The 25,227-nt window shown below is 37.4% G+C and overlaps 1 protein-coding gene across 14 annotated transcripts in view; it reads right to left on the minus strand.

Moving 5' to 3' along the window:
- The window catches only part of PRRC2C (proline rich coiled-coil 2C), a 97,807-nt gene that overhangs the window by 23,711 nt on the left and 48,869 nt on the right, over positions 1–25,227 (minus strand). For 13 of the 14 annotated variants that reach the window (XM_055419642.2, XM_055419639.2, XM_055419641.2 and 10 more), the window contains exons 13-23: positions 19,959–20,128; positions 19,278–19,527; positions 17,498–17,708; positions 14,033–16,300; positions 11,146–11,354; positions 6,803–6,957; positions 4,856–5,642; positions 4,362–4,447; positions 3,135–3,323; positions 2,742–2,993; positions 1,304–1,396 (exon numbers count right to left, since the gene is read on the minus strand). In XM_055419642.2, coding sequence (XP_055275617.2) covers positions 1,304–1,396; positions 2,742–2,993; positions 3,135–3,323; positions 4,362–4,447; positions 4,856–5,642; positions 6,803–6,957; positions 11,146–11,354; positions 14,033–16,300; positions 17,498–17,708; positions 19,278–19,527; positions 19,959–20,128 — 4,670 coding nt within the window. The remainder of the gene's footprint in view (positions 1–1,303; positions 1,397–2,741; positions 2,994–3,134; positions 3,324–4,361; positions 4,448–4,855; positions 5,643–6,802; positions 6,958–11,145; positions 11,355–14,032; positions 16,301–17,497; positions 17,709–19,277; positions 19,528–19,958; positions 20,129–25,227) is intronic. The other variant, XM_055419638.2, reaches the window with a different exon arrangement.

The following is a 25,227-nucleotide window of genomic DNA, read 5'->3' on the forward strand; positions in this document are numbered from 1 at the left end:
AGGTAACATATTCTGTATTTTTCTAAAATGAGAAAAGGCACCACAATTCAAATATAATTAAACATTATTGATTACTGAAACATTACTGATTCAATTTCAATTATCATTACTTGATAATCCATGTAGTGACACTAGGAATTAAACTGACCAAGCCTTTTTGCCCTTCCCTAGTACTCCATTGCTTCCTACATAAAGTTAAGTAAACCTTGCCTCAAAAGGTCAGGGGAAGAGGAAATTGGACAAATTACATCAGCTCCAAAAGTGCTCTCCTATCACAGAGACAAAAAGTGTGACTTCTTCCTTTCTACACCTTTTCCTTCAGCCAGACTACAAAAGCTGGATTAAATGATCCCTAATGCATTTCACCTAAAACCCTCTATACCTGACACTAAAGAGAAAAACAGAAAACATAACAAAGACATCGTAATAAAACATAATTGAGAGTTTTTATTCTCAAAGTTATAGAACTGAAGCCTTTTAAGAGCTCTCTAAATGTATCTGTAAAGGTTATTATTATTTTTATTTTTTTAAAAAAAGCCTTTGTTTATAGAGGACTATATTTAAAAAAGAGAGCAGATGACAAAATTTCCACTGTATCTGCTCTCCAAAACAAGAGCCACACACGTAACTTCTAAATGCTTTTTTTCCCCCACTTACCCATTTGTCAACTGTCAGTCTGTGAACTAGGCAAAGTACTGGAATGTACCGATATTTAACAGATTCTTAAATTATAATATGGTTGCTTTGGGAGGTGAGAGCCAGATTTATATAACTGACTGTCATCTTTTAATAGAGTATTCAAGGGTTTATGAAGATAAACCCTTCAGTATTCAAAAGAGGAATGAAGTTGTTAATGTCCAGTATCATTTTTCAAATTCAAAAAGAAACACATAAATCTTCAGTAATAATCTAAGTGTCTTTTAAGTGAACGACCTTTCACAGCATTATAGAAAGGTGTCATTTAAGAACAAAATTGCCAACAAAATTAAATGATGAATCAGTAGAATGTGAAAACTAAGAATAAAATTTTTTTACCAAAACCAGTTTAACAGGATTAATACATGTGAAATCAAGCCTAAGCATCACAAGCCTGGATATTAAATATAAAGTGATGATTTTCAGGGGAAAAATAACTCAGCTTTGACTATTGCCCCTAATTACATTACAGCGCTCCTAAATACAAACTTACTGCCAATGCTAACTCTTACCCTGAAAAGAGTTTAATACTGATCATAAAATGTGTTTTAGGTAACAGCAGCCAGGTTCCTATCCAAACCTGCCACATCTCCAGTTGATTACTTACGTTATTAACCAAAGTATCCTCCATCTTTGCATTATTAGTAGCCACAGTGTTAGGCAGAGAGGAAGAAGGTGTAGTATAGTCTGTTACAGACTCCTGTGGAGTGGTAAGAGAAAAAAAATAAAAAAACAACAAAAAAGTTTTAAATTGAGTTAAGTCACTTTTTAATGACAGCCTAACAGTTGTAAAGTCATTTTGGAAGAAAGCAGTAGAGCAAACCTTAACACTCAAATCTTAGAGACCAACAGTGGGATAAAACAAACATGGACCTACCACACTTGAACCACTGCTAGAGTCCTATACATTTAAAATATATACTGCAATACAGGAGGCTGTCAACAGTACCAAATATTTATTTCTGTGGATTTCTAAAATAACTCTGTGTAGTTCTTTTACTCAAATCTAGAGCTTACTTTCAACTACTGATGTTTTGTTTTCTTCAAAATAAAACATGGATAAATGAATGTCAAGATCTTAGTTGTCACAATTAGATTTCAGGATAAACTCCATGTTTATCACCATGAATCTTTCCTTTAAACATGGTAGAGTTAGATCACACGAGCTTTTCACCTCCATCAACTAAGTTGCATGGCAATTAAAAAGAGAAAAATATTCAAGTAACACGAAAGGTTCCATCCACCTTTCTTTTCAGTGAGCATATGTTCCAGAGTGAACACCAAATGGCAGATATAAATTTGCTACTCCTGCAAGTGTCAGTCCCCGTAAGTCACACAGTGTTATCTTGCCTTAATAAGTATTTCTAAAGACACGCATTTTTTCATTCAATGTAGACCCTAAATACAAGTCATTCATTCCTCTGGTGCTCAACCAATGAAACAAGACTTGTTCCAACTCTGGAAGAAAACTGCCTACACTGGAGTTACTTTGGCTTGTGAAGTCGCTCAGTCGTGTCCAACTCTTTGCGACCCCATAGACTGTAGCCTACCAGGCTCCTCCGTCCATGGAATTTTCCAGGCAAGAGTACTGGAGTGGGGTGCCATTTCCTTTTCCTTCTCTTAGTAACTGTAGTTACTAATTTTATGTTATTTCCTGACCTCAGAATCTCATTAGTGTGCAAGATAAGGAGGGGGTCCATTACAATTCCATTAACAAAATAAAAAGAAATATGCAGCAATTCTTTCAAAGTCTATAAACTCACTGAAAAGCATTCTCATCTTGTGTAAATATTTTTTCACTTTAAACTACTCAGTAGTCCAGAACTGAGTTAATTTCCACAGAAAGAAATAATTTATTGTAATAATTTATATCACATATGCACACCATGAAATAAAATCTCTGTATAAATAATAACCCATATAAGCTACAGAATTATATGCCTCAACCAAAAAGAAAAAAAGAAAAGTATATTGCTGCTGTTTTCCCCATTCATGTTAGACTTGGCTTGCACCAACTGACTTGGTAATCACTGCCTGTTGCTTACCTTCACATTAGTGCCATATTCTGTGGATGAAACTGAGATCATTGTTCCTATTTCAGTAGACATTTCTGAAACTGCTTTGGTTTCCTTTGTTGTCACAGGATCTGTACTTCTGACTGTAGCAGGACTTGGTTTCTCCTGTCCTTCTGGTTCCACCTGTTGGGCATCTTTTACTTTTCTATTTTTTAATGAACGTTCCTTTCCAATAGGACCAGGTTTATGTTCTTTGTTTTCAACTGGACTCAAATCTGGAAGCTAAATTCAATGTTTATGACAAAAACATGTCATGGTCAAAGACATTTCATCGAAAACTAAATCCAGTTAAAAAACTTATTTATTCTCCTCATATGTTAGTGGCTTTCATACAACTCTATCTGGAACAGGAACGGTATTTACCTTCTGGGCTTTGATAGGGCCTGCCCGTGGCTGCTTCTGCCGTTGTTCTTTAGGTTCAGATATTTTGTCGGTAGTTTTTTCCGAAAGCACAGGAACAATTTCATTTTCATTCCCATTTGAAGCTGGAGCACCAAACTGAATTGTGTCAATTCCAATTTCAACTCCACTTTCTTGACTATTCTTTGTTCCCTAGAACATTTAAAAACTTGCTTCAAAGTAGAGTTCAAATTTGACTGAATGATTTATGTAATACTACAAATTTTAAAAGTATAATAGAAGGTTTGAAGCAATCTACATCTAATTGAGATTAATTGATAACGCATGCATGCTAGTTGCTTCAGTCATGTCCGACTCTTTGCGACGCCATGGACTGTAGCCCTCTGTCCATGGGATTCTCCAGGCAAGAATACTGGAGTGGGTTGCCATGGCCTCCTCCAGGAGATCCTTCTGACCCAGAGTCTGAGCCCATGCCTCTTACATCTCCTGCACTGGTAGGCAAGTTCTTTACTATAGCGTCATCTGAAAAGTCCCATAACTGACATTGGTTACATTTTAAGAAAGTATTCCTGTAACCCACTACTGATCTGTACTAGAAAACAACTGATAAAAACTAGGGCAAGACTTAAGTTTTAAAGTTCTGGCTTTAATTGCCCTGAACTGTAGGGCAAATCACACCCTTAACTTAAATGTAAACAATCATTTAAAACAAATGTAAAGCAACAAATACAATGACAAATAGATGAATAGATTAATGGAGGAGCAGAAAAGAGACAGTAATCCCAGTGTCACCCACTTCTGCTCTGAAAATAAAAATTAATATACATGAAAGCACTTTGTGATTGGTAATGGAGTGCACACACCCTAGGAATTTATCAATTAAATTTCTAATTTATGTAACATCTTGTTTGTGCAAGGTACTGATCCAGGCAGACACTATCAATCTAACTTGCAGACTTTGCACTATAATGGATAAAGGAAATAAGTAACAAGTTTAGATATGAGATGTGTAACAATTAAAATATGGTTAAATCACTTAGAAAAAGGTCCCTAAGAGGTCACACTGAAACTGAATCTAAAACACAAGATTTGTGGAAGGTGATTTTTGCAGACTAAGGATCAGGAATTAAGCTCTCCAGGTGATTCTGATACAGGCCAACAGTTTGAGTAACTGTTTTAAGGAAACTGCCACAATAACCCCACAAAAGCCATAACTAAATCTGCTCCTACCTCTGATGAAGTGGCTGATCCAAATGATGTTAGGGGCTTATTCCACGCACTGACGGAAGGTGGCTGTGGTGGACTAATGGGACCTACTGAAAAGAAGTCGTCACAGGAAATACAACCATTAAAATTTAGAGGTTAATAATTCATAGTCCATTTAACCTTTTCTTTTAATGGTAGCTAGACAAGAATGACTTTTCACATGGCATTTAAAGAGATTCTTGCACACCAGAATAAATATGATTCCCCCAAAACACTGTACATTGTTTTATCAACAAAAAGTTGTGTCCATAAAATATGGCTGTTAAAAGTGTAACACACTTGTCTTAGAAATAAAGGTTTTAAGAAAGGAAGCCAAGATGACAGATTACTGTTACTGCTTCCTACTAAGAAAAAAAGAGATGGCTAGAAAAAACCCCGTGAGTTTATAAATAAAATTGAAAACTAACTCTCAATTCCCACACCATTCCCGACCCCTCACTTCTCTGTTGAACACTTACATTTCTTAGAAATGTCATTCAGCACAGCTGGTGGGGCCACCTTGTTCTCCCATAATTCAGTTGTAAGAGTGCCATGTGACTGCGACGTCTGGATGGGTTTCCCTGTGGCTACATAATCTGTGCCATTTGGTGTCTGAGCTGAAGGTAGTCTAATTGAAGGAGGTGGCTGTTTCGAAGATTGTGTTGTAGTCTGTAGTGGACTCTGGACTGGTTTGTGAGTCTGTCCCTGCGTCTGACCTGGGGCAGGGACTTGGACTAGGGTGGAGGTTGGGGTTGGGGCTGTCGGGGCTGAGGCAGGGACAGTTGGGGCTGAGATGGCTGGAGGTGGAGCTGAAGCTGGTGCTAGGGCTGAGGCAAGGATGGGAATTGAGGCTGAGGTAAGGATGGGGACAGAGGCTGGAGAGGAAGCTGAGGCAAGGATTGGGGCTGGAGCTGGAACTGGAGAAGAGGCCGTGGCTGTAGTTGGGGTGGAGGCTGGAACTGGAGCTGAGGCTGAGGCTAAGGCTGGGAGTGGAGCTGAGGTGGAAGTTAAGACTGGGACTGCAGCGGGGGCTGGAATAGAAGCTGCGGGTGATGCTAGAAGGGGAGCTGGGGTTGAGGCCGGAACTGGAGCTGGGGTTGTGGCTGGAACCGGAGCTGAAGTTGACCCTGGACCCAGAGCTGAGGTTAGAGCTGAAGCTGGAGGCTGTACTTGCTGGGTTCCTGTAGCCTGTTTTTTGGCAAATCTTGGTGGGAGCTTAGAAGTCTGATTTCTTCCCTTTTCATTTGCATTCTTTTTATTCCAGACCTTAAAAAATTTGCAGAAATCATTTGTGTCAATAATATAGCTGAAATGGAATAGTTCATGAACATCTCTTCCAACAAAGTTACCTACTGCTAATTTAGTTCCTTTACAAAATACCTACTCTATAGAATAAAAACATCAAGGTTACTAATGAGATTTTAAATTATGAGAGATGGACATGAGTTTGAGTGAACTCTGGGAGTTGGTGATGGACAGGGAGGCCTGGCGTGCTGTGATTCACGGGGTCGCAAAGAGTCGGACACGACTGAGCGACTGAACTGAACTGAACTGAATATGCTATAGGGGAAAAAACATATATTCTTGATACACAGTTCCACAAGCTCTTTTCCACAATTCTGAAATTAAAGAAATTAAGTAAATTCGCACTAATTTCATTTGGCAGCAAAATCTGACTCTACCTGACAAAAAAAAATTATTGGTTCCATTCAACTGATGTTTGCCACAGAAACATTAATTCTGGGAGTATTGGTGAGTGTTATGCTATATAGAATGTATGCACTAACTTACCTTCTTAAAACACAGTAACAATAAATGACTTCTGAAAATATCTAGTTCGAAGACTATGCTCAATTAAACTCAATATTGTCACACACATAGGATTTTTACAGTGCTTCCTGTTTTAAAACCTTCTTATCTATTAGGGCTCTTTATCACTGTGACCCACGTGCTCTATTTATGTTTATACTGGTTCAGCATTTAGCAACATGGGTGTTTGGGTCGATAAAAAGAAAAATTTAACTTACTGTGATTCGTACTATGCATTTAAATAAACTAATTTAGATTATAAGAGAAACTGGTATAGGTCAAGAATCTGTAAGTTATTAGAGATCATGGCAGCTGTGTTCATTAGATTTCCAAGATGATTTAAAAACTTTAACACTGCAATGAAGTAAGATGGGGCAAATAAGTTGCTCTGAAATAAAGATAATCTCTAAGGCAGACAGTGACATACAGTAATTACATTTTATTTAAAACTGATCTCACTGCAGTTAAAAAGTTTAAAGTTGTGAAAAATCAGGTCATTCTCAGCACTTGAATAGTAAATACAGCCCTGACCTTATAGGTTGGAAGAAACCTCAACCATTTCCTAGTATATTTTGGGCAATAATCCAAATAAGCAGCAATAAATTGAAACACTAAACCTGTATGATTTGTTCTTCCTTCTTTCGGCGTTCTTCATCCTGTAAACGCTTCTGCTGTTTTTTGGATACCACTTCAGTAAAACCATCATCATTCAAATTTGACTGGGGGTCTTCAACTACTGTTACTTCAGGATGGTCATCAATTATAACAACACCTATAGGAACAGAATAAGATTTAAAGTGAAATTTTTTTCAACTGAAAAGATAAAACAGAAATGTTTGCTCCAATAGTGATTAAAAGAAAAAAGGCAAAAATCTAACACTTATAATTCATAAAATAACCAATTTTACACACCATAAAATAGCCATTACTAAAATTTGAAGATTTCATAGATAAATCAAGTCCTAAAATTACCTGCTATAACTGATATACATTTTTTAAAAAAAGAATCAAAAAAGTCTTTTTCTTTACTTTACTTCTTTACTTTCTTTACTTCTCCCAGTCTCAAGATGTGTATCATGCTGTGAAGATCTATGTTAGCACTTTTATCTTATTTGCGTCTAACCATTCTAAGAGGTGGGCTAAATTACTACTGTTTCCCCTTTTCAAAGGATGCAATAAGCTCTGAGAGGCTGATTTGCTAACAACATGGTGCTGACAAGCTAAGCTGCTCTTTTGATTCTCAATGCCTTTAGTTTATATAAGGCTATTGTTGACAACGTGGAGCTATTAAAAACATGAAATATATGTTAAAGTTCCAAGGGAATGTAAAGTGATATCAGTTCAGTTCAGTCGCTCAGTTGTGTCCGACTCTTTGTGACCCCATGAATCACAGCACGCCAGGCTTCCCTGTCCATCACCAACTCCTGGAGTTCACTCAAACTCATGTCCATCGAGTCGGTGATGCCATCCAGCCATCTCATTCTCTGTCGTCCCCGTCTCCTCCCGCCCCCAATCCCTCCCAGCATCAGAGTCTTTTCCAGTGAGTCAACTCGTCGCATGAGGTGGCCAAAGTATTGCAGTTTCTTTCAGCTTTAGCATCAGTCCTTCCAATGAACACCCAGGATTGATCTCCTTTAGAATGGACTGGTTGGATCTCCTTGCAGTCCAAGGGACTCTCATGTACATATATCATAATAACCAGCAGAAGAATAACTCAAGATATACTTTCAATGCATTGTCTAATAATTATTCTACCTTGTTAAATTATCCTATACATTCTAAGTGAGTATAAAAAATTTAGACCCATTAACACTTAAAAGACAAATAAAAACAGTCCAGGTGATGTGATTTTGGGTTGTAGGTATAAAGCTTACACAATGAATATAAGAAAAAGGTGAGGCAATTCAAATAAATTAATTTTGCAAATTAATGGGGATTTTTTAAGCAGGTGGATTCTTTTTTAATATAATTAATTAATTTATTGTAATTTTTCGGTTGCACTAGGTCTTTTGTTGCTGTGTGTGGGCTTTCTCTAGTTGTGGAGCACAGGGGCTATTCTCCAGTTGTGGAGCACAGGCCCTATGAGGGCTTCAGCAGCTGTGGTGCATGGGCTTAGTTGCTCCAGGGCATGTAGGATTTTTCCAGACCAGGGATCGAACCCATGTTCTCTGCATTGGCAGGCAGATTCCTATCCACTGTACCATTAGGAAAGTCCTATACTGTGTTGTGATTGGGGAACACATAATCAAAAACTGCTTGACAATGATATACACACAATTCAGAACGGTGATAACTTGCGGGGGTTGCCAAGAGAATATGACCCAAAGTAGATCAAAGGGAATCTACCTGCAAACAGTTCTTTTTAAATAGCTAAAAATTCACATTCATAGAAATACTGACAGGGAAAAAAAAATACTAAGATTGGCTTTCACTCTTTACAAACCTATTACTGTTAGTCTGTTTAATAAAAATCTGATTTAAAAGGAAAAACATTGATTCTGATTTATCTATGGCACTTCTACTTGTGTTTTAAATCCTTTTAAGAAATTAACTGTGTAAAACAGAGCATATGCTTACCTCAATGCAAGGTTTTAGTTCAACATTTCAAAGGGTGTTATGCACTCCAAGAGATCTCTTCATAATTCTAAATTTGTCTTGGTTTTTCACTTAAACTAGAAAGTGTGTGTAAAAAGTGTGTGTAAAAAGTGTGTGTAAAGCTTGTCTTCATAGTCATATCATCACTAATTATTTTCATTTTCTTGCCAAAGAGCTCCTTTAGAAATCTTCTGAATAGTTCACTCAATTACGTGAAGCATTTATGGACACGAGAACAATACTTTGTGATCAACACCCTGTTCTTGTCTGGTGCTATGTAACATTTGGAACTAATTTCAGGAAATTTACATTATTTCAAAGAACCTAAAGATGACTCAAAATTAATTAAAAGTAGTCCAGTGGCTGATAGGTCGCCTGCCAAGGCAGGGCACACGTGTTTGATCCCTGGTCCAGTAAGATTCCACATGTCGTGGGGCAACTAAACTGCTGCCCCACAACTGCTGAAGCCCGTGTGCCTAGAGGCTGTGCTCCACACACAGTAAGAGAAGCCATCACAATGAGAAGCTGGTGTTTGTAGCAATGAAGACACAGCACAGCCAAAAACAATTTTTTTTAAATGTTGTAAAAAAAAAAAACCCACAAAACTTCAACAAGTTAAAACTAATAGCTCAATTTTCATTATCAATTCAGAAACAATACTTACTTTTTTATACTGTCTTAATAATACTTTGCAAACGTATTCCAGAAGTTGTTTGGAAAAACTAGTAAACAAATATTTGAGAAGACACATCTGCCATGTTCTGTGGACTTTTGTTATCTTCACTTATCATTTTCCAAATGTGATGTCTAGATGGATGCTAGTCTCTCTTCTCATGGACCACACAAGCATTAGGACCACATTAGCATCCAAATTTCCTCTGGATTTACTTTAACCACTTTAAATCACAGCTTTCTAACTTTAGCACTATTAACATTGTGAGTTAGCCGTTCTGTGTACTATAAAACATTTAGCAGCATTTCTGGGCCTAAACCCACAAATATGTCAGTAGGTGACTTTTCTGGACGCCCAGTGGTTAAGAATCCCACCTTCCAGTGCAGGGGATGTGGTTCAATCCCTAGTCAGAGAACTAATGTCCCAGATGTCAAGGAGCAACTAAGCCTATAAACAACCAACTACTGAGACCCTGAGTTCTAGAGACCGTGCGCCACAACTTGAGAGAAGCCCACGCACTGTAGCTGAGACCTAAGGCTGACAAATATAGATAAATACATAAATGTCAGTAGCATCTAGCCACCAGCTGCAACACCACAAATGTCTCTAGAAATTGTCACATGCCCCTGGGGTGCAGAATCATCCCTATTAAGAACCACAATTCTAAAGAATCTAAAAATTCTTAAAACATACACTTAAGATTCTTTCTTTTCCACATGAATCCTAAAATGGTAGTCCAGAATTAGCTCTCAAGTTTACGTGCACTGGAATTAGAATCCCCTGGAGAACTTGTTAAAACACAGATTGCTTCACATGCCAAGTTTCTGATACAGTAGACCTGGGGTAGGGCCCAAGATTTTGTTTTTCTCACAAACTTCCAGGTGATGTTACCCCATTTTGAAAATAGCTGGTCTATAAATAATAGTGTTAAGGTCCTGGGCCCAAATAAAATTGAATATGTATAAATAACCATTAACTAGATGAAAGAAAACTCATCAACATCTCTAATATGCAATAACAATAGTACCTAACCAGTTTCCCATTACTACTATCTAGTCTCAACTTAGTAAATCTCTCCATCTTATTCAGTATTTCGAGCTTACGTCTCATCAGATGAATGGGAAATACCAATATTTGTCTGTGTAAGTGTCTACTCTTATTAGAGATTCCTTGTTAACATCATCATATATTTCCTTCCGGCTGTGTTATTTTTCACATTTGACATCCTATCACTCCATGGCTTTCTGAAAGTAATTATCCACAGCAACACTACCTCCCACCCTATTATTCTCTGTTTACCATACCTTAGATACCAATTTTCTCAAGGTTATAATTTATTGAGGTTAACACTTCTCTTTTCAAACACAGCATATATACAAAGCATCTTCATTTGGTTTTCTGTGCATCCCCCACATCTGTTTAGCGAGGAAGAGTGGTTGATTTATTTTCTTAAGAAAAGTGAAACTGTGGATTATCTTTAACAAGAATTTTATCAAGCACTCACAGGTATGGTAAAAGTTGGTGTTATTTCAGTTAAAGCTCTATCTGTGATTCATAATCAGTCTCTATCTCTATCCTGAAGTCCAACTTTCCTTTTTTGATGACTAATTTATTTACAATATCTACTTAAATGTAACAGATGGACAGACAGACAACAGATAGACAGCCAGATAAAGGTGATCTGAAACGCACTTGCATAGTTGTTGAGATCAAACTGTGACAGTGCATCCACTTTCTCTTTGGGTTTTTTAGGGCCTGGTTTGGGGTCTTCTCTTTTTTTCCCAGTAGAATCTTTGGAGTTCTTTTGTCCTGTACCATTAAGTACTCCTTCTTGATGGTGTGCAGAGTTGCCATTGACAGGATCAGTACCACCTGTGCCTGCCGACTGGTCATCAAATGGCCTACAAAATAATAATCTGATTTTATTACTAGCTCCACATGTGTGCATGGCATGGGGCTTAGCTGCTCAGTCATAACCGACTCTTTTTTGACTCCACAGACTGTAGCCCGCCAGGCTCACCTTTCCATGGAATTTTCCAGGCAAGAATACTGGAGCGGGTTGCCATTTTCTACTTCAGGGGATCTTCCCAAACCAGGGATCAAACCTGTGTCTCTTGCATCTCCTGCATTGGCAGGTGAATTCTTTACCACTGAACAACCTGGGAAGCCCACTGTCTCCATATACTTGATCAAAAGAAAAATGCCCTTAGTGGCAGTTTCTAAAGAATAATCTAAGAAGAAATAACAGTGGGATAGAAATACCTTAGTGATTTTTGTTGGGTACAACTTTACTAAGATGGAGCTTCCCAATAAAGGAAATAAGCCTAGCTCCTCAGAGTTCTTTCTAGCAGTTAAATTCTAGAATCCTAATTATTCCCTGAAAGTTCTTACTGTATCCATTCTTACAGTGTTCATTATGTTTATAAATGAGCTAATCGACATTGTTCATAGCAGAAAATTTCTGTGATCTAAGCTGCTGCTGCTGCTACTAAGTCGCTTCAGTCGTGTCCAACTCTGTGCGACCCCACAGACGGCAGCCCACTAGGCTCCTCCGTCCCTGGGATTCTCCAAGCAAGAACACTGGAGTGGGTTGCCATCTCCTTCTCCAATGCAGGAAAGTGAAAAGTGAAAGTGAAGTCGCTCAACTGTGTCCAACTCTTTGCAACCCCATGGACTGCAGCCTACCAGGCTCCTCCATCCATGGGGTTTTCCAGGCAAGAGTACTGGAGTGGGGTGCCATTGCCTTCTCCAGGGATCTAAGCTAGTCCTAAGTATTCACTGGTGGATCTTCTCCACAAGAGGGCAGTATATGAAAAAAAAAGTGTAAAGAATTCTATGCTTACAAGTCTTCGTTTCAAAAGTTCAATCAGATTTATACACATACATATATATAATATAAACATTTTAAAAAATAGTTTTGATATGGAAACAACTCACTTCACAAACCAAAAGTATTTCCACAGGGTTTTTTCCTGTTAACAAATTCTTTTCTTGGGTTCATTTTATAAAAACTTCAAGAACATACACCATGAAAAATGGGCTTATCAATTCATTTCCAGCTCAATATATAGTATTACTTAAAAGCTGATCAAGAGCCTGACAAAAACCATGATCTCAAATATGTGAACTATGAATTCATTTCTTCTAAATGTGACACTTAGAAAACATTAATCTATAGCTGGTAACTGCTATGTCTGCAGGTTCAAGTTGCTACCATCTATATGGTACAAAAGACTTGCTAAAGTAGCTGAAACCTTGAGTATTACTACTTGAAATTCAAATAGCTTGGTTATAGTCAACAACTACATTGTTAATGTAACTATATTATCTATATGTTATCCTATTCTTTTGACTTTTAAAGGGAAGTTTAAATTCTGTGTTAAACTGGTACTCAATAAACACAACTGGTAGTATTACTTTCCTGGAACTCTCTCTAAATTATCAGGAAGTGAAAATATTTTTTACTGACTGATACAGTAACCTGACATGCTAAGTGTAACTAACCAATGCAGATTAAGATAATATTTTGTCTGAATAAATTTCTTATCAGCTCAAGCTGCAAATCTGGGATTTTTTTTTTTTAAAAAACAGGCACACCATAATAATAGTTGCTTACTATATACCAGGTGTTACACTGTTTCATAAATATCATGCCACTGAACCTTCATACATTTTTAAAGTTCTACTGCTTTCTCCTCATTTTACTGGTGAGGAAGCAGAGAATTTATACAAATTGAAGTACCAGAGCCTAGATTTAAAACTAGAAATAATGCTACTTTATAATTTTCTTAGTACTATAAAATAATAATTTACTATAACCAGCATTTTAATATTTAAAAAAAACAGACCAAATTTAGCACAGTTGAGAAAAATTCTTTTAAAAACAATGACATGCTATTTGTGTTACTGGGTGGTCCTGGTGGTAGGGCAGGGCTTTGCTTTCTAGGCCTCTCTGTAAGCTAGATGGTTTATTGCAGGTTTGCAACTCGAGAGGGGAATATATCCTTTAAGTTTCAACATTCACTCTCTAGAAACCAGTACAGAAGGACTGAATATAACATACTAATTTAAGTCCCAGAGGATACCTGTGAGAACCACAGTTCTCCAGAGAGAAATCAAGAAAGGCAGGCTGCTCATCATCAGCAAGATGATCCACCAAATGGAAGACATTGTATATGTCCTGTCCTTGGGTGTGTCGATTTCCCCAAAGCTACAAATGTCTAACAGGACTCTTTGGGGAGATATAACATAACAATAGGCAAGGACTTTTGTGATCCACTAACCTCTTTCTCAAGCACTCTTACACTTTTAGAATAGAAAGAAAAAACAAAAAACCTACAGGAGAAGAATGTCTTGATCTTCTATAGACTGGTGCCTTTGCACAGTTCAACCAAGAAGCATACTTTTAGTTTCTCTAAAGGTGCAAAAGCAGCCATTCGCGGACCCTGCGTTTCCACTGTTGAGGGCCTGGGTTCAATTCCTGGTTGGGGACTTAAGAACCCACAAGATGAGTAGCATTCCCCACACCCTCCCCCCAAAAAAGATGCAAAAGTAATTACATGTAACATAAAATACTCACCCTCGCTTTCCACTTTTTGATGGTGGGCCACTTCTCCTTTCATTCCTAGGACCCGAGAAATTCCTTCCGGATTTGGGTGCACCATTGTTACCACGCCGATTCTGGCGATCTATGCCAGGTCGCTGACTAGAAAAACTTCTCTTTGCTATTTCCCTCTTTGGAGGTACAATATTCTCTCCCGTCTTTACCACCACTTGTGCATTCAAATCAGCATTTTTTTTTTCATCCCTCTCACGCCTCTCATTGAAATCACTGCTTTCAGAGGCTGTTTCCCATTCTTCATTTGCCTGATCTGAAGAGTTCTGGTTAGATAAGTCTGGTGTCTTATTCCCAGAAATATCCCCAGCAGTATTAACTGGTTCCTGAACCACATTATTAACTGTGCCATTTGTGGGCACTGCCACCTCATTGGTTTTTGAAGCAGCCTCCCTCTCCCTTAGTCGTCTAAATCGGGGAGGTTTATCTTGCCTTGGTGGTCGCGTAGGACGCTGCCTTCGGGGCCTCTCTCTAGCTGGGTCAAATTTTCGCTCAAATTTTGGAGGCCGTTTATCTGCTGGGATAGGGATAAACTGCTCGTGTCTCCTTGGTGGCTCCCCACTGTCCGGTTTAGGAGCTTCTGTCTGTCTTGGGTTCCACTGATTATCCCGATAAGCAGGTCTTCGTAAGGTAGAAGGGCGTGATGGGCGACCTCCAGGATCTCTTCCACCACGTCTGAATGTTCCCCCTCTGCCTCGCCTTGTAGGCTCTCCTTTAGGAAGGAAGCCTGGTTTAGATTTATCATCGTCCCTTACAAAAGGTTTTTCTAGAGGTCTACTATCTATTCGGACATGATTTTCAGGCTTGAAAGAAGACTGAGGCTTTATAGGTTTCTTGCTTTCAGGCCGTTCCTCTCTTTTGGGAAGCTTACTTTTGCTTAAACTATCCTTGTCACTTGCACTTTCATGAATTTCACTGTCTGTGTCAGTCTCTGAACCTCGCTGTCTTCTTCTTTTGGGAACAACTTCAAAATCAGAGCTCTCACTTCGTGTTTCACTTTCTTCTCGCTGCCTGAGGGGTCCTGGGGCCACATGCTCTGCTCGCGGCTTACTGTCTCTATACTGAGGATAATCTCGAGTGTGCCCTCTACCACCCCTGCCACGTCCTCCATAAGAGCCTCTGTAGCTTCGCCCTCTGGAGTAATATTCACCTCGGCCTCGACCTCTGTATCCTTGATCTGGAAACCAATCTCTGTCTCTAGCATCTTTCCAGTAGGTCCTAGGGGGTAAAGTGGATTCTTTCTTAGCTGTTGGTCTTGAATCTGGTCGCGTTCTCTCTGTAACAAGGTCTTTGCTGATGACTTTCTCAGGCTGCTTTTCTTCCTTGACTGTTGGTGCTGTGACAGTTTGTTGGTTTATGGTTTTAACTGTAGGCTCTACCTCAACACTACTTACAGGCTCCAAAGGCTTCTCGGTATCTTGAGGTGGCTTTTGTACCAAAGTTGAAGGTGAAGTTTCTACTGATGGAAGTTTCTCTGGTTCTGGTTCAGGTGGTGGTGGAACCGACTGTGGCTGAACTGGTGCTGCAGGTGGTGCGGGTGGTGGAGGAAGAGGTTCTTTCTTTTCTGTTTTTTCAGGTTTTACCACTTTTTCAGTGACCTTTTCTCCTTTTTCTCCCTTTTCTCCTTCTTTCTCCTTCCTTTGCTCCCGTTCTTCTTTCATATCTCTAAGTATAGGTTTTTTAATAGGACCTGATCTTCTCACAGGCCTTTCGTTACCTTCTTCTCTTCTGTTGGAGCTAGGCCTCGGGCCCCAACGAGTTTCCGATTTAGATTTATACAATTTCTCAGGTTTTGGTCCATCAGAAGATCGGATAAAGCCCTCTTTTTTTGTTTTTTCCTCTTGCCTTTCTGCTGGTTCTTTTAATTCAATACCTCTGCTAGTTACTTTAGGAATGCTTGCAGATGGCTCACTCCTCAGCTCCTCTGATTTTTGAGTATGGTTAGATCCATGGCAAACACTTCTTTTCCGGGCAGGCTGACTTTCTCCAGCTGAAATTCGCTCTTCTTGAGGAGTGGCTATAGTCTTTTGATCAGGTACATCAAAACAAGTAGACTGACTATTTGTGTCAGTATGACGAGGTCTGATGTCTTCCACTGATCTGCTTAAAAACTTCTGTACGTCTGTCTCACTTGATTCTCTGACAAAGTCTGGTTTTGGATGAGCCTCTAACTGACCATGTTCTACAGGATAAGCAGCAGTTATCTGTTCCTGATCCAATGGAGCTTCAGGCCTACAAAAATGAGAATTCAAAGAAATAATAGCCATCACAGCAAAAATCTTTTTCATATGTACAGCAAAATAATCCCTCCAATTTAAAAATAAAAAGTGGATCCCAATCATAAAGAACCTTGTCTCTACAAAAAGTTCAGTGCAACATTATTCCTAAGAGCCAAGAGATCGAAACAACCTAAATGTCTACTGCAGATGAATGGGTTAAGAACATGTATATGCATACAACAGCATGTTGTTTAAAGAAAGAAAATCCTGCTATATGCTACATCACAGATGAGATTACACTAAGTGAAATAAACCAGTCACAGAAGAACAAATACTGTATGATCACACTTATATAAACTACTAATAAAACTAGTCCATAAAGAAGTAATTACCAGGGACTAGGAGGAAGGGGAAAATGAGTTGTGATTAAATGGGCAAAAAATTTTGTTTGTGCAAGATGAATAAGTTCTAGAGATCTGTTATACAATGTTATGCTTACAGTTAACAACACTGTACTATATACTTAAAAATCTGACAGGAGGGTATATATTGTGTTATATTTCTACTCCCCTCAATTAAAAAGAAATGAAACTCTGTCCTTAAGAAAAAGAAGTTTAGACCATGCTTATGTGAAAGTTATATCCATCAAAACTGCTAATTTTCACTTATAACCAGAGTACACTAGAGTAGGTCCATCTTTCCCAATGAATCAGAATTTTAAAACATCATAAAACAAATTCCTTAAAAGGGCAAAAGCTCTAACTTATCATTATAAATCACTGAAGATCACCAATTGTCTGATACTTCAAAGTAACTGTAAAGTAGTGTTTATCCTTAATTTGACCTTAGAAAACTTCCATAAGATATTGATAATTAAATGTCTAACATTTCTCAATAAGTGGAAGAATTATATCAACCCTTTAGCCAGACTATATGTCAGGGACAGGTGAATCTTGAAAATTTTGACAGCTACCACTAAATTTCAGTATTTAAATAAGTGTACAGAAAGAACTATGTTACAAAATGCCCTAATCAATCAATACTAAATGCCGGGAAAAGGAAAATACATCCTAGAATGAAATAAGGCATATTGAATGGGAGAAAATCAGATCTGTGGCTCAGTTCTAAGTCAGAACTATCTCCAGGGAGACTACAGAGTTTTCATTTCCCCACAATATTCTACTGGCTTGCTAATGACTTTAATAATTACCTTACATCCTCAGTTTCTTCTGTTGCCTTGGGAGTGGTGGCCTGCTGAGGCTCAGTATGAGGATAGGGATCTGACCCCCACATCATTCGAGGCTCAGAGAGTGAAATCGCATGATCTCTTGCAGAGCGAGCCAAATGTTCAAATGACTCAGAATTGTTTGGTGACCCTTCCATCTGATCTCTTCTCATTAATGGCTTAGGAGGAATCATTCCTACACAAAAGATCAGAAAAAGATGGGGGTGTGGGGAGAAAACAAAGGAAACAGAATCATTATAGACACAGAATCCAGGTTAATGCTTAATTACTATTTGGACATCTCTATATTTAAAGAAATACTTTTCGCAAGTAAAACTGATTAACTCAAAAAATCATCAGTGAAAATTTAATTTTTCTGTGAGATTTTTATTGTTGCTGTTAAATAAATAGATTTAAAAATCCAGGAAGCAATACAAGCAAAACCATTAGAATAGCCTATTTTACTTTAAAGGAAAGAAAAGATAATGCCTATAAAAATCAGATAACAAGTACCATGACTCTTTGCATGTTAAACATTTTGAGAATTACATCAAGTGATGAATTTTCAGAAAAACGTTTTCCATAGAAAATCTTATTAATTTAATTAGTTGGTCTGTATGCATATGGCACCCCACTCCAGTACTCTTGCCTGGAAAATCCCATGGGCAGAGGAGCCTAGTAGGCTGTAGTCCATGGGGTCGCAAAGAGTTGGACACAACTGAGCAACTTCACTTTCACGCATTGGAAAAGGAAATGGCAACCCACTCCAGTGTTCTTGCCTGGAGAATCCCAGGGACGGGGGAGCCTGGTGGACTGCCGTCTATGGGGTCGCACAGAGTCGGACATGACTGAAGCGACTTAGCAGCAGCAGCATGCATAAATTATGTGTCTTAAATTTAAAGTTTTCATATATGATAATATACATGTTTCAATGCTATTCTATATAAAACAGATCGCCAGTCCAGGTTCAATGCATGAGACAGGGTGCTCAGGGCTGGTGCACTGGGATGACCCAGAGGGATGGGATGGGAAGGGAGGTGGGAGAGGGGTTCAGGATGGGAAACACATGTAAACCCATGGCTGATTCATATCAATGTATGGCAAAAACCACTACAATACTGTAAAGTAATTAGCTTCCAACTAAAATAAACAAATTAAAAAAAATAAAAATTTCAGTATAAATTTTAAAATCAAGATGTAATTCTTGATCATATTTTTATCACCTCTAAATTTTCCTCTATACCATCTTGGTACTGGATTATTTTATCTGTTTTTAGCTAAACTATTTTATTTGTTTTTAGCTAAGCTATTTTATTTGTTTTTAGCTAAACACAGCTATTTTATTTGTTTTTAGCTAAACTATTAGGAAACTCAGGTGGTAGGCTGGTAAATGACAGAGAAAATAGCTGTAATATAATATAAGGATAAAATTAAAATGCGAAAACACCCAAAAGAATGAAAACAATGTAGCAAACAATGGATATTATAATTAAGACAGTAATTTTCCATCTGAAATTTTTGAAATAATATTCATAAAACAAAAAGTACAGTATTTTGGTCTTACCACACTGTTGGTACAGTATCTGGAGTTTAACTACTCCGTGCTGAAAAAAGATACATCATTTTATGACTAAGAAGTCCTACATAAAGTTCTTACTAGATTTTAACTCTCAAAGGAAGTAAGACTAAACTTGTGGGGGAAATGAAAAACTCTAAACTTGCACAACTGCAAGTAAGCTAGGAGACAATGCCAATTTCAACTTACCAGGATGAATGGGTGGAATATCCATAGCAGGTCTACCTGATATCATTCGAGGATCCATGTATGACTGCATCATGAGCCACCTTGGATCAAAACCCATGGAAGCCAAATGCTGGGGGTGAGGCTGCATGGGCTGGTAAAGAGGTCTATGTGGTGGTGGAGGGACAGCACTGCTGGATGGCTGAGAAGGAACCGTTTGTGGAAGCACACCTTGCTGTTGCTGCTGCTGCCACTGCTGCTGCTTCATCTGTTCCTGAAAAAATAGGCAGGATCTCACATTCTGAGCCTTTAGTTCCATGTGATAAATTAATACAACCAATTATATCAGAAAACAGGCTTTTCTGAAACCCTGAGGGAAAAGAACTCAAAACACATTTGACAGTGAGAGATGGCAAGACAAGAGAACAAAGGTTAAGTTATGACATTCTGCCTTACACTTCAGCAACTAATCACTCATCAATTATACTGCAAGAAACCATTTCCTAGAAAGGAATATGAGGCAGAAGAAAAATAGGAACGTATAAAGCCCATATCAACAAACTTTACTAATTTAAAAGAGGCAAACTTTTCAGAGAAAATTTGTATGTTTTGGGTATTTTGAATTTTATGTTAGATTATTTCTCATACTACTGAACAAAAAACCTTTTAAATCACACGTACAAGATAAAATGATTTTATTGTTACCTGCTGCCGCTGGAATCGTGGTGGTAAAGACTTCTGAAACTGTTTAAAATAGCCAGATAATACAGCAGGCCGAGGCTGAGATCCTGATTCTGGTTCTGTTTCATGTGCTATCTGTGTGGTCTCTTTTTCACTGCGATTGCTATCTTGTCTAGTGAAAACTGGGTCATCCTCTGTCCAAAGAAAAGGTGAAAGATAATTATACTCATCTATGACATTTAACATTAATACATGTTGTTCATACTGGAGTGAAATAATCAGACATATTTTTATAGTTAATGAAGAAGAAAGTATCCTTACTCCAAAACACCATTTTGTATTTTAATACTGTTAACCATCAATGCAATGAGGTAACATTAGTTTAACAAAACCTCAGATTTTCTCAAAGCTGGATTCTTAAGATAGAACTCACATGCCCAGATGTTTTATCATGCAAAAGCCTGTATTTGATATTTTGTGATAATAAACCATTTCAAATTCTATTTTTCACAGTTTCAATAAATATTAACACTACTATCAACATTTACTTGTGGTTCACTAGCATTTAGATGAAAACAAGAATGGCCTATAAATACTTAAAATAGAACATGTTGGCTTATAAAATTTTTTGATCAGGGGACTATTATCTATAAAGAAAACTAATGAAAAAAAAAAAAGAAAACTAATGAATCTAAACTATGATCATTCAATGATCATAAAACAAATGATCATGACAACTGAATGATGACACCAGTATCTTCAAATATATAAATGACAAAAGTTACCTTCAAATATATAAATCATTATTCTATGTAAAGAGTATCAATTAAGATACACAAAAAGGAGAACCATACAGATCCCCTCAGCCAAAAATGTTCTCATCCCAAAGAAACCAGAGTTATATTCATTCTAGAAAATAACATGTGTTACAACTACAAAGCCATGTTATGTTATAAATTCTTTTCTCAGAGAATCAGAGGTGAATTTTAAGGGGAAAGCTAATGTAAAGCCAATGTAAAACCATGTACTAAAGAATCAAAAGTCACACTTTGTATTACATTCAATATTAAAAATGTTTTAAATATGATGTTTTAAAAATGATAAAATATTAGAGGGAAAAGAGAGCCAAGAAGGTGCCACATTTAAAAATGAAATGGGTACACCTTTAGCTGGTAAACCCAGCTAAAGTTAAATTGCCATCAGAGGGCATACAAAATGTGAATGAAAATACAAGTGACACTAAATAATGATCACTAAAAACAATACCCAAATTAGTTCATGTACAATATATAGTCACTGTTGATGGTAAATTAATCAGGGTCAATACATATACTTGCTTGCAAAACTATGACTAAAATGAATTTCCTTATTTCTAATTCATAGTCTTTTCTCATTAACTGTGAATAAAATTCTCTAAGACTTCTTTCAGAATTTATCAATTTCAAAGTATAAAAATATTTTTCATTTCTGTGGTGAGAAATTTTGCTTTACCTTTTTTAAGTGTTTTGAGCTAAGTGCTTAGGATAATACATAATAAAAGCCCATAATCAACATCAAATTTTCTCTACACTGCTTAATATAAGAAATCTGTCAAATTTGGTAACTCAACAATCTGCATGGGCTGTATCTTATTTTCTAAAAAAGTTGAGTAAGAAAAAGTTGAGATAAAACACACTTATTTCTCTTTATAGTGACATTAAGGACCAAATTTGAAGGTAACTCAGAATATAGATTAAAAACTTAAAAGGAAAACTTTAAATAGCTTTATAACTTCAAGCAGCATTGTCTTATAGAAACAGCATCGGTTTTATGGTAAAAAAAAATTTCAGCATTTCCGTAACAGAAATGTACTGAAACAAAACTATTTCTATCTTAAATAACTGTTAACTCTAAGACCAAACTTTAAATTTGGAGCATAGTTCTATTAATTAGAGTTTATGAACCAATTCTGGGAAGAACACATCAGCTGATTACAGCTGCTGCTGCTGCTAAGTCACTTCAGTCGTGTCCGACTCTGTGTGACCCCATAGACGGAAGCCCACCAGGCTCCCCCATCCCTGGGATTCTCCAGGCAAGAACACTGGAGTGGGTTGCCATTTCCTTCTCCAATGTGTGAAAGTGGAAAGTGAAAAGTGAAAGTGAAGTCGCTCAGTCGTGTCCGACCCTTAGCAACCCCACGGACTGCAGCCTACCAGGCTCCTCCATCCATGGGATTTTCTAGGCAATAGTACTGGAGTGGCTTGCCATTGCCTTCTCCGGATTACAGCTAGCAACGGCTTTTTTTGTGGGTGGGGTGGTGCCGCACAACAGGTATGAACCCATGCCTCCTGTGGTGGAAGCACAGAGTATTAACCACTGGACCACCAGGGAAGTCCAGCAAAGTTTTTTTTTTTTTTGCGGGGGGTGGGGGAGGGAAGCATTCTGGTAAGCATATAGATAACCTATGAAAGCTTTTATATATCTAAGCTGCTAGAAAAACAAATATGAAATTATGAACAGAGCAATCACTTAATTATGACAATACAACATTTCCATTAAGCTCTATTCAACTTAAGTTTTAGAGGTATTAACCCATGTATAAACAAAGGAGACTTCATTTAGTTAAATGCTGTGGAATCAGGAAAGAGTAAAAGAATCACCATCCAAGTATGAAGCCAATACTATTTTGCTGACAAAATAGAACTGAATGTCATCTAACTATATGATATCTACAACAAACTCATTTTAGATCCAAAGATACAAATAAACTGAAAATGAAAAGATTTTCTATGGAAATAGTAACCAAAAGAGAGCAGGGTGGCTACATGAGATAAAACTGACTCTAAATCAAAGTTTTACAAGAGACAAAGAAGGTTATTAAATACTAATAAAAGGTTCAATACATCAAGACACACCAATTATAAACATTTACACACCTAGTAATAGGACCATCCAAAAAAACTATGATGCAAAATACTGGGGGATATGTACTTGTACATTTAGAGGCTTCAACAACCCCATCTCAAAGATGAATAGAACAGGCACACAGAAGGAAAAAGGACTTAACAAACCAAATAGAACAACTCTGGGCTTCCCTTGTAGCTCAGTTGGTAAAGAATCTGCCTACAATGCAGGAGGACCCAGGTTTGATTCCTGGTTTGGGAAGATCCCCTGGAGAAGGAAATGGCAACCCACTTCAGTATTCTTGCCTGGAGAATCCCATGGACAGAGGAGTCTGGCAGGCTATAGTTCATGGGGTCACAAGAGTCAGACATGACTTAGTGACTAAACCACCACCAAACCAACTAGATTCACAGACATATACAGAACTCTCAACCCAAAAACAGCACATACATTCAACTTTTCAAGGACATTTTCAGAACAGACAATGTTAGGACCCAAATTAATTCTCAAAAGAGTTCATAAGACAGATACAGAAAGTTTTTTCTCTAACCAAAATGGAAAGAAGTTAGAAACCACTAGAGAAGTAAGGAATATTCATAAATTTGTGGAAATTAAATAACTTTATTTTTTTTATTTTAGTTCTAGTTTACTGCTACCAACCCATCTCTCTCCACCCTCACGCATGCATGCTCAGTCATATAACCCGATGGACTGCAGCCCTCCAGGCTCCTCTGGTCCATGGACTTTTCCATGCAAGAATATTGGAGTGGGGTGCCATTTCCTTCTCCAGGAAATTAAATAACACTCTTAAACAACCAAAAAATTCAAAAAGAAAGTGCAAGGGAAGTTGGAAAATACCTAAGAGACGAATGTAAACAAAAACACAACATACAAAAACTTATGGGATGCAGGAAAAGCAAAGGGGGGAATTTATAGCTATAAAAGGTTACATTAAAGAAAAACAGGAAAGCTCTCAAAATCAATAACCTAGAGTTATGACTTAAGGAATGAGAATAAGAACCAAACCCAAGGTTACCAGAAGGAAATAAAATTCATAGCAGAGATCAAGAAAATAGAGAACAGAAAAACAGAGAAAAATCAATGAAAACAAAAGTTGGTTCTTTGACAAGCTCTACAGAACTGACAAATATTTAGCTGGCAGAGTAAACTAAGGAAAAAAAGACTGATATTACTAAAATTAGAAATGGAAATGAATTTGGTAGCATGAATTGGTAGAATTACTACCAATTCTACAGAAATAAAAAGGATTATGAGAGAACTATGAACAACTGTACACCGACGAACTGGATAACCTAAATGAAATGTACAAAGTCTCCAAAACAAAAACATCTACCAAGTCTAAAAATCATAAAGAAATATAAAATGTGAACAGACTTTTAACTAGTCAGGAGATTGACTTGGCAATCAAAAATTTTGCAGCGAAAAGTCCTGGACCTGATGGCTTCACCGATGAATTCCACCAAACATTTAAAAAACTAACATCAATTCTTCTCAAACTTTTCCAATAACTGAAGAGGAGGGAACATTTCCTAATTAATTTACAAGACCAGCATCACCATGATACCAAAGCCACACAAGGATACAAGAAAACTGCAGATAAATACAAATATCTCTTATGAACACTGATGCAAAAATTCTCAACAAAATACTAGAAAAAAGAATTTAGCAATATACTGAAAGTATACTAATTACCATTACCAAGTGGGATATAATCCTGGGATGCAAGGATGGTTCAATATATACAAATTGATCAGTATAGTATACTACACATTGACAGACTGAAAGGAAAATAACACAATCATCAAAATTAATACAGAAAAGGATTTCTGACAAAATTCAACACATTTTTATGATAAAAATACTCAAACTAGGAATAGAAGGAAACTACTTCAACATAATAAAATCCACTTATCAGAAACCCACAGCTACCACCACACTCAATGTTGACAGGCTGAGAAGTTTTTCTGTAAGATCAGGAAGAAGACAAGGGTGCCTCCTTTTGCTACTTTTATTCAACTTAGTATTGGACAATTTTGAGGGGTCCAAGACTGCAGTGGAGAAAGTAACTGCAGATGTGGTAGAAACAGCAAGAGAGCTAGAATCTGAAGTGGAGCCGAGATACAACTGAATTGCTGCAATCTTATGATAAAACTTGAATAGACAATAATCGGCTTTCCAACGGATGAAGAAAGTGGTTTTATGAGATGGAATCTACTCCTGGGGATGACTATGAAGACTGTTAAAAAGACAACAAAAGATTTATATTATTATTACATAAACTTCCTTGGTAAAGCATTAGCAGGGTTTGAGAGGACTGACTCCAATTTTGAAAGATTTTTTGTGGATAAAAGTTATAAAACAGCATTGATGCTATAGAGAAATCATTTGT

The sequence above is a fragment of the Moschus berezovskii genome, chromosome 17 (assembly GCF_049115385.1).
Source record: "Moschus berezovskii isolate FMDL1 chromosome 17, NW_MosBer_1.0, whole genome shotgun sequence".
In the NCBI taxonomy this organism is placed as follows: Eukaryota; Metazoa; Chordata; class Mammalia; order Artiodactyla; family Moschidae; genus Moschus; species Moschus berezovskii.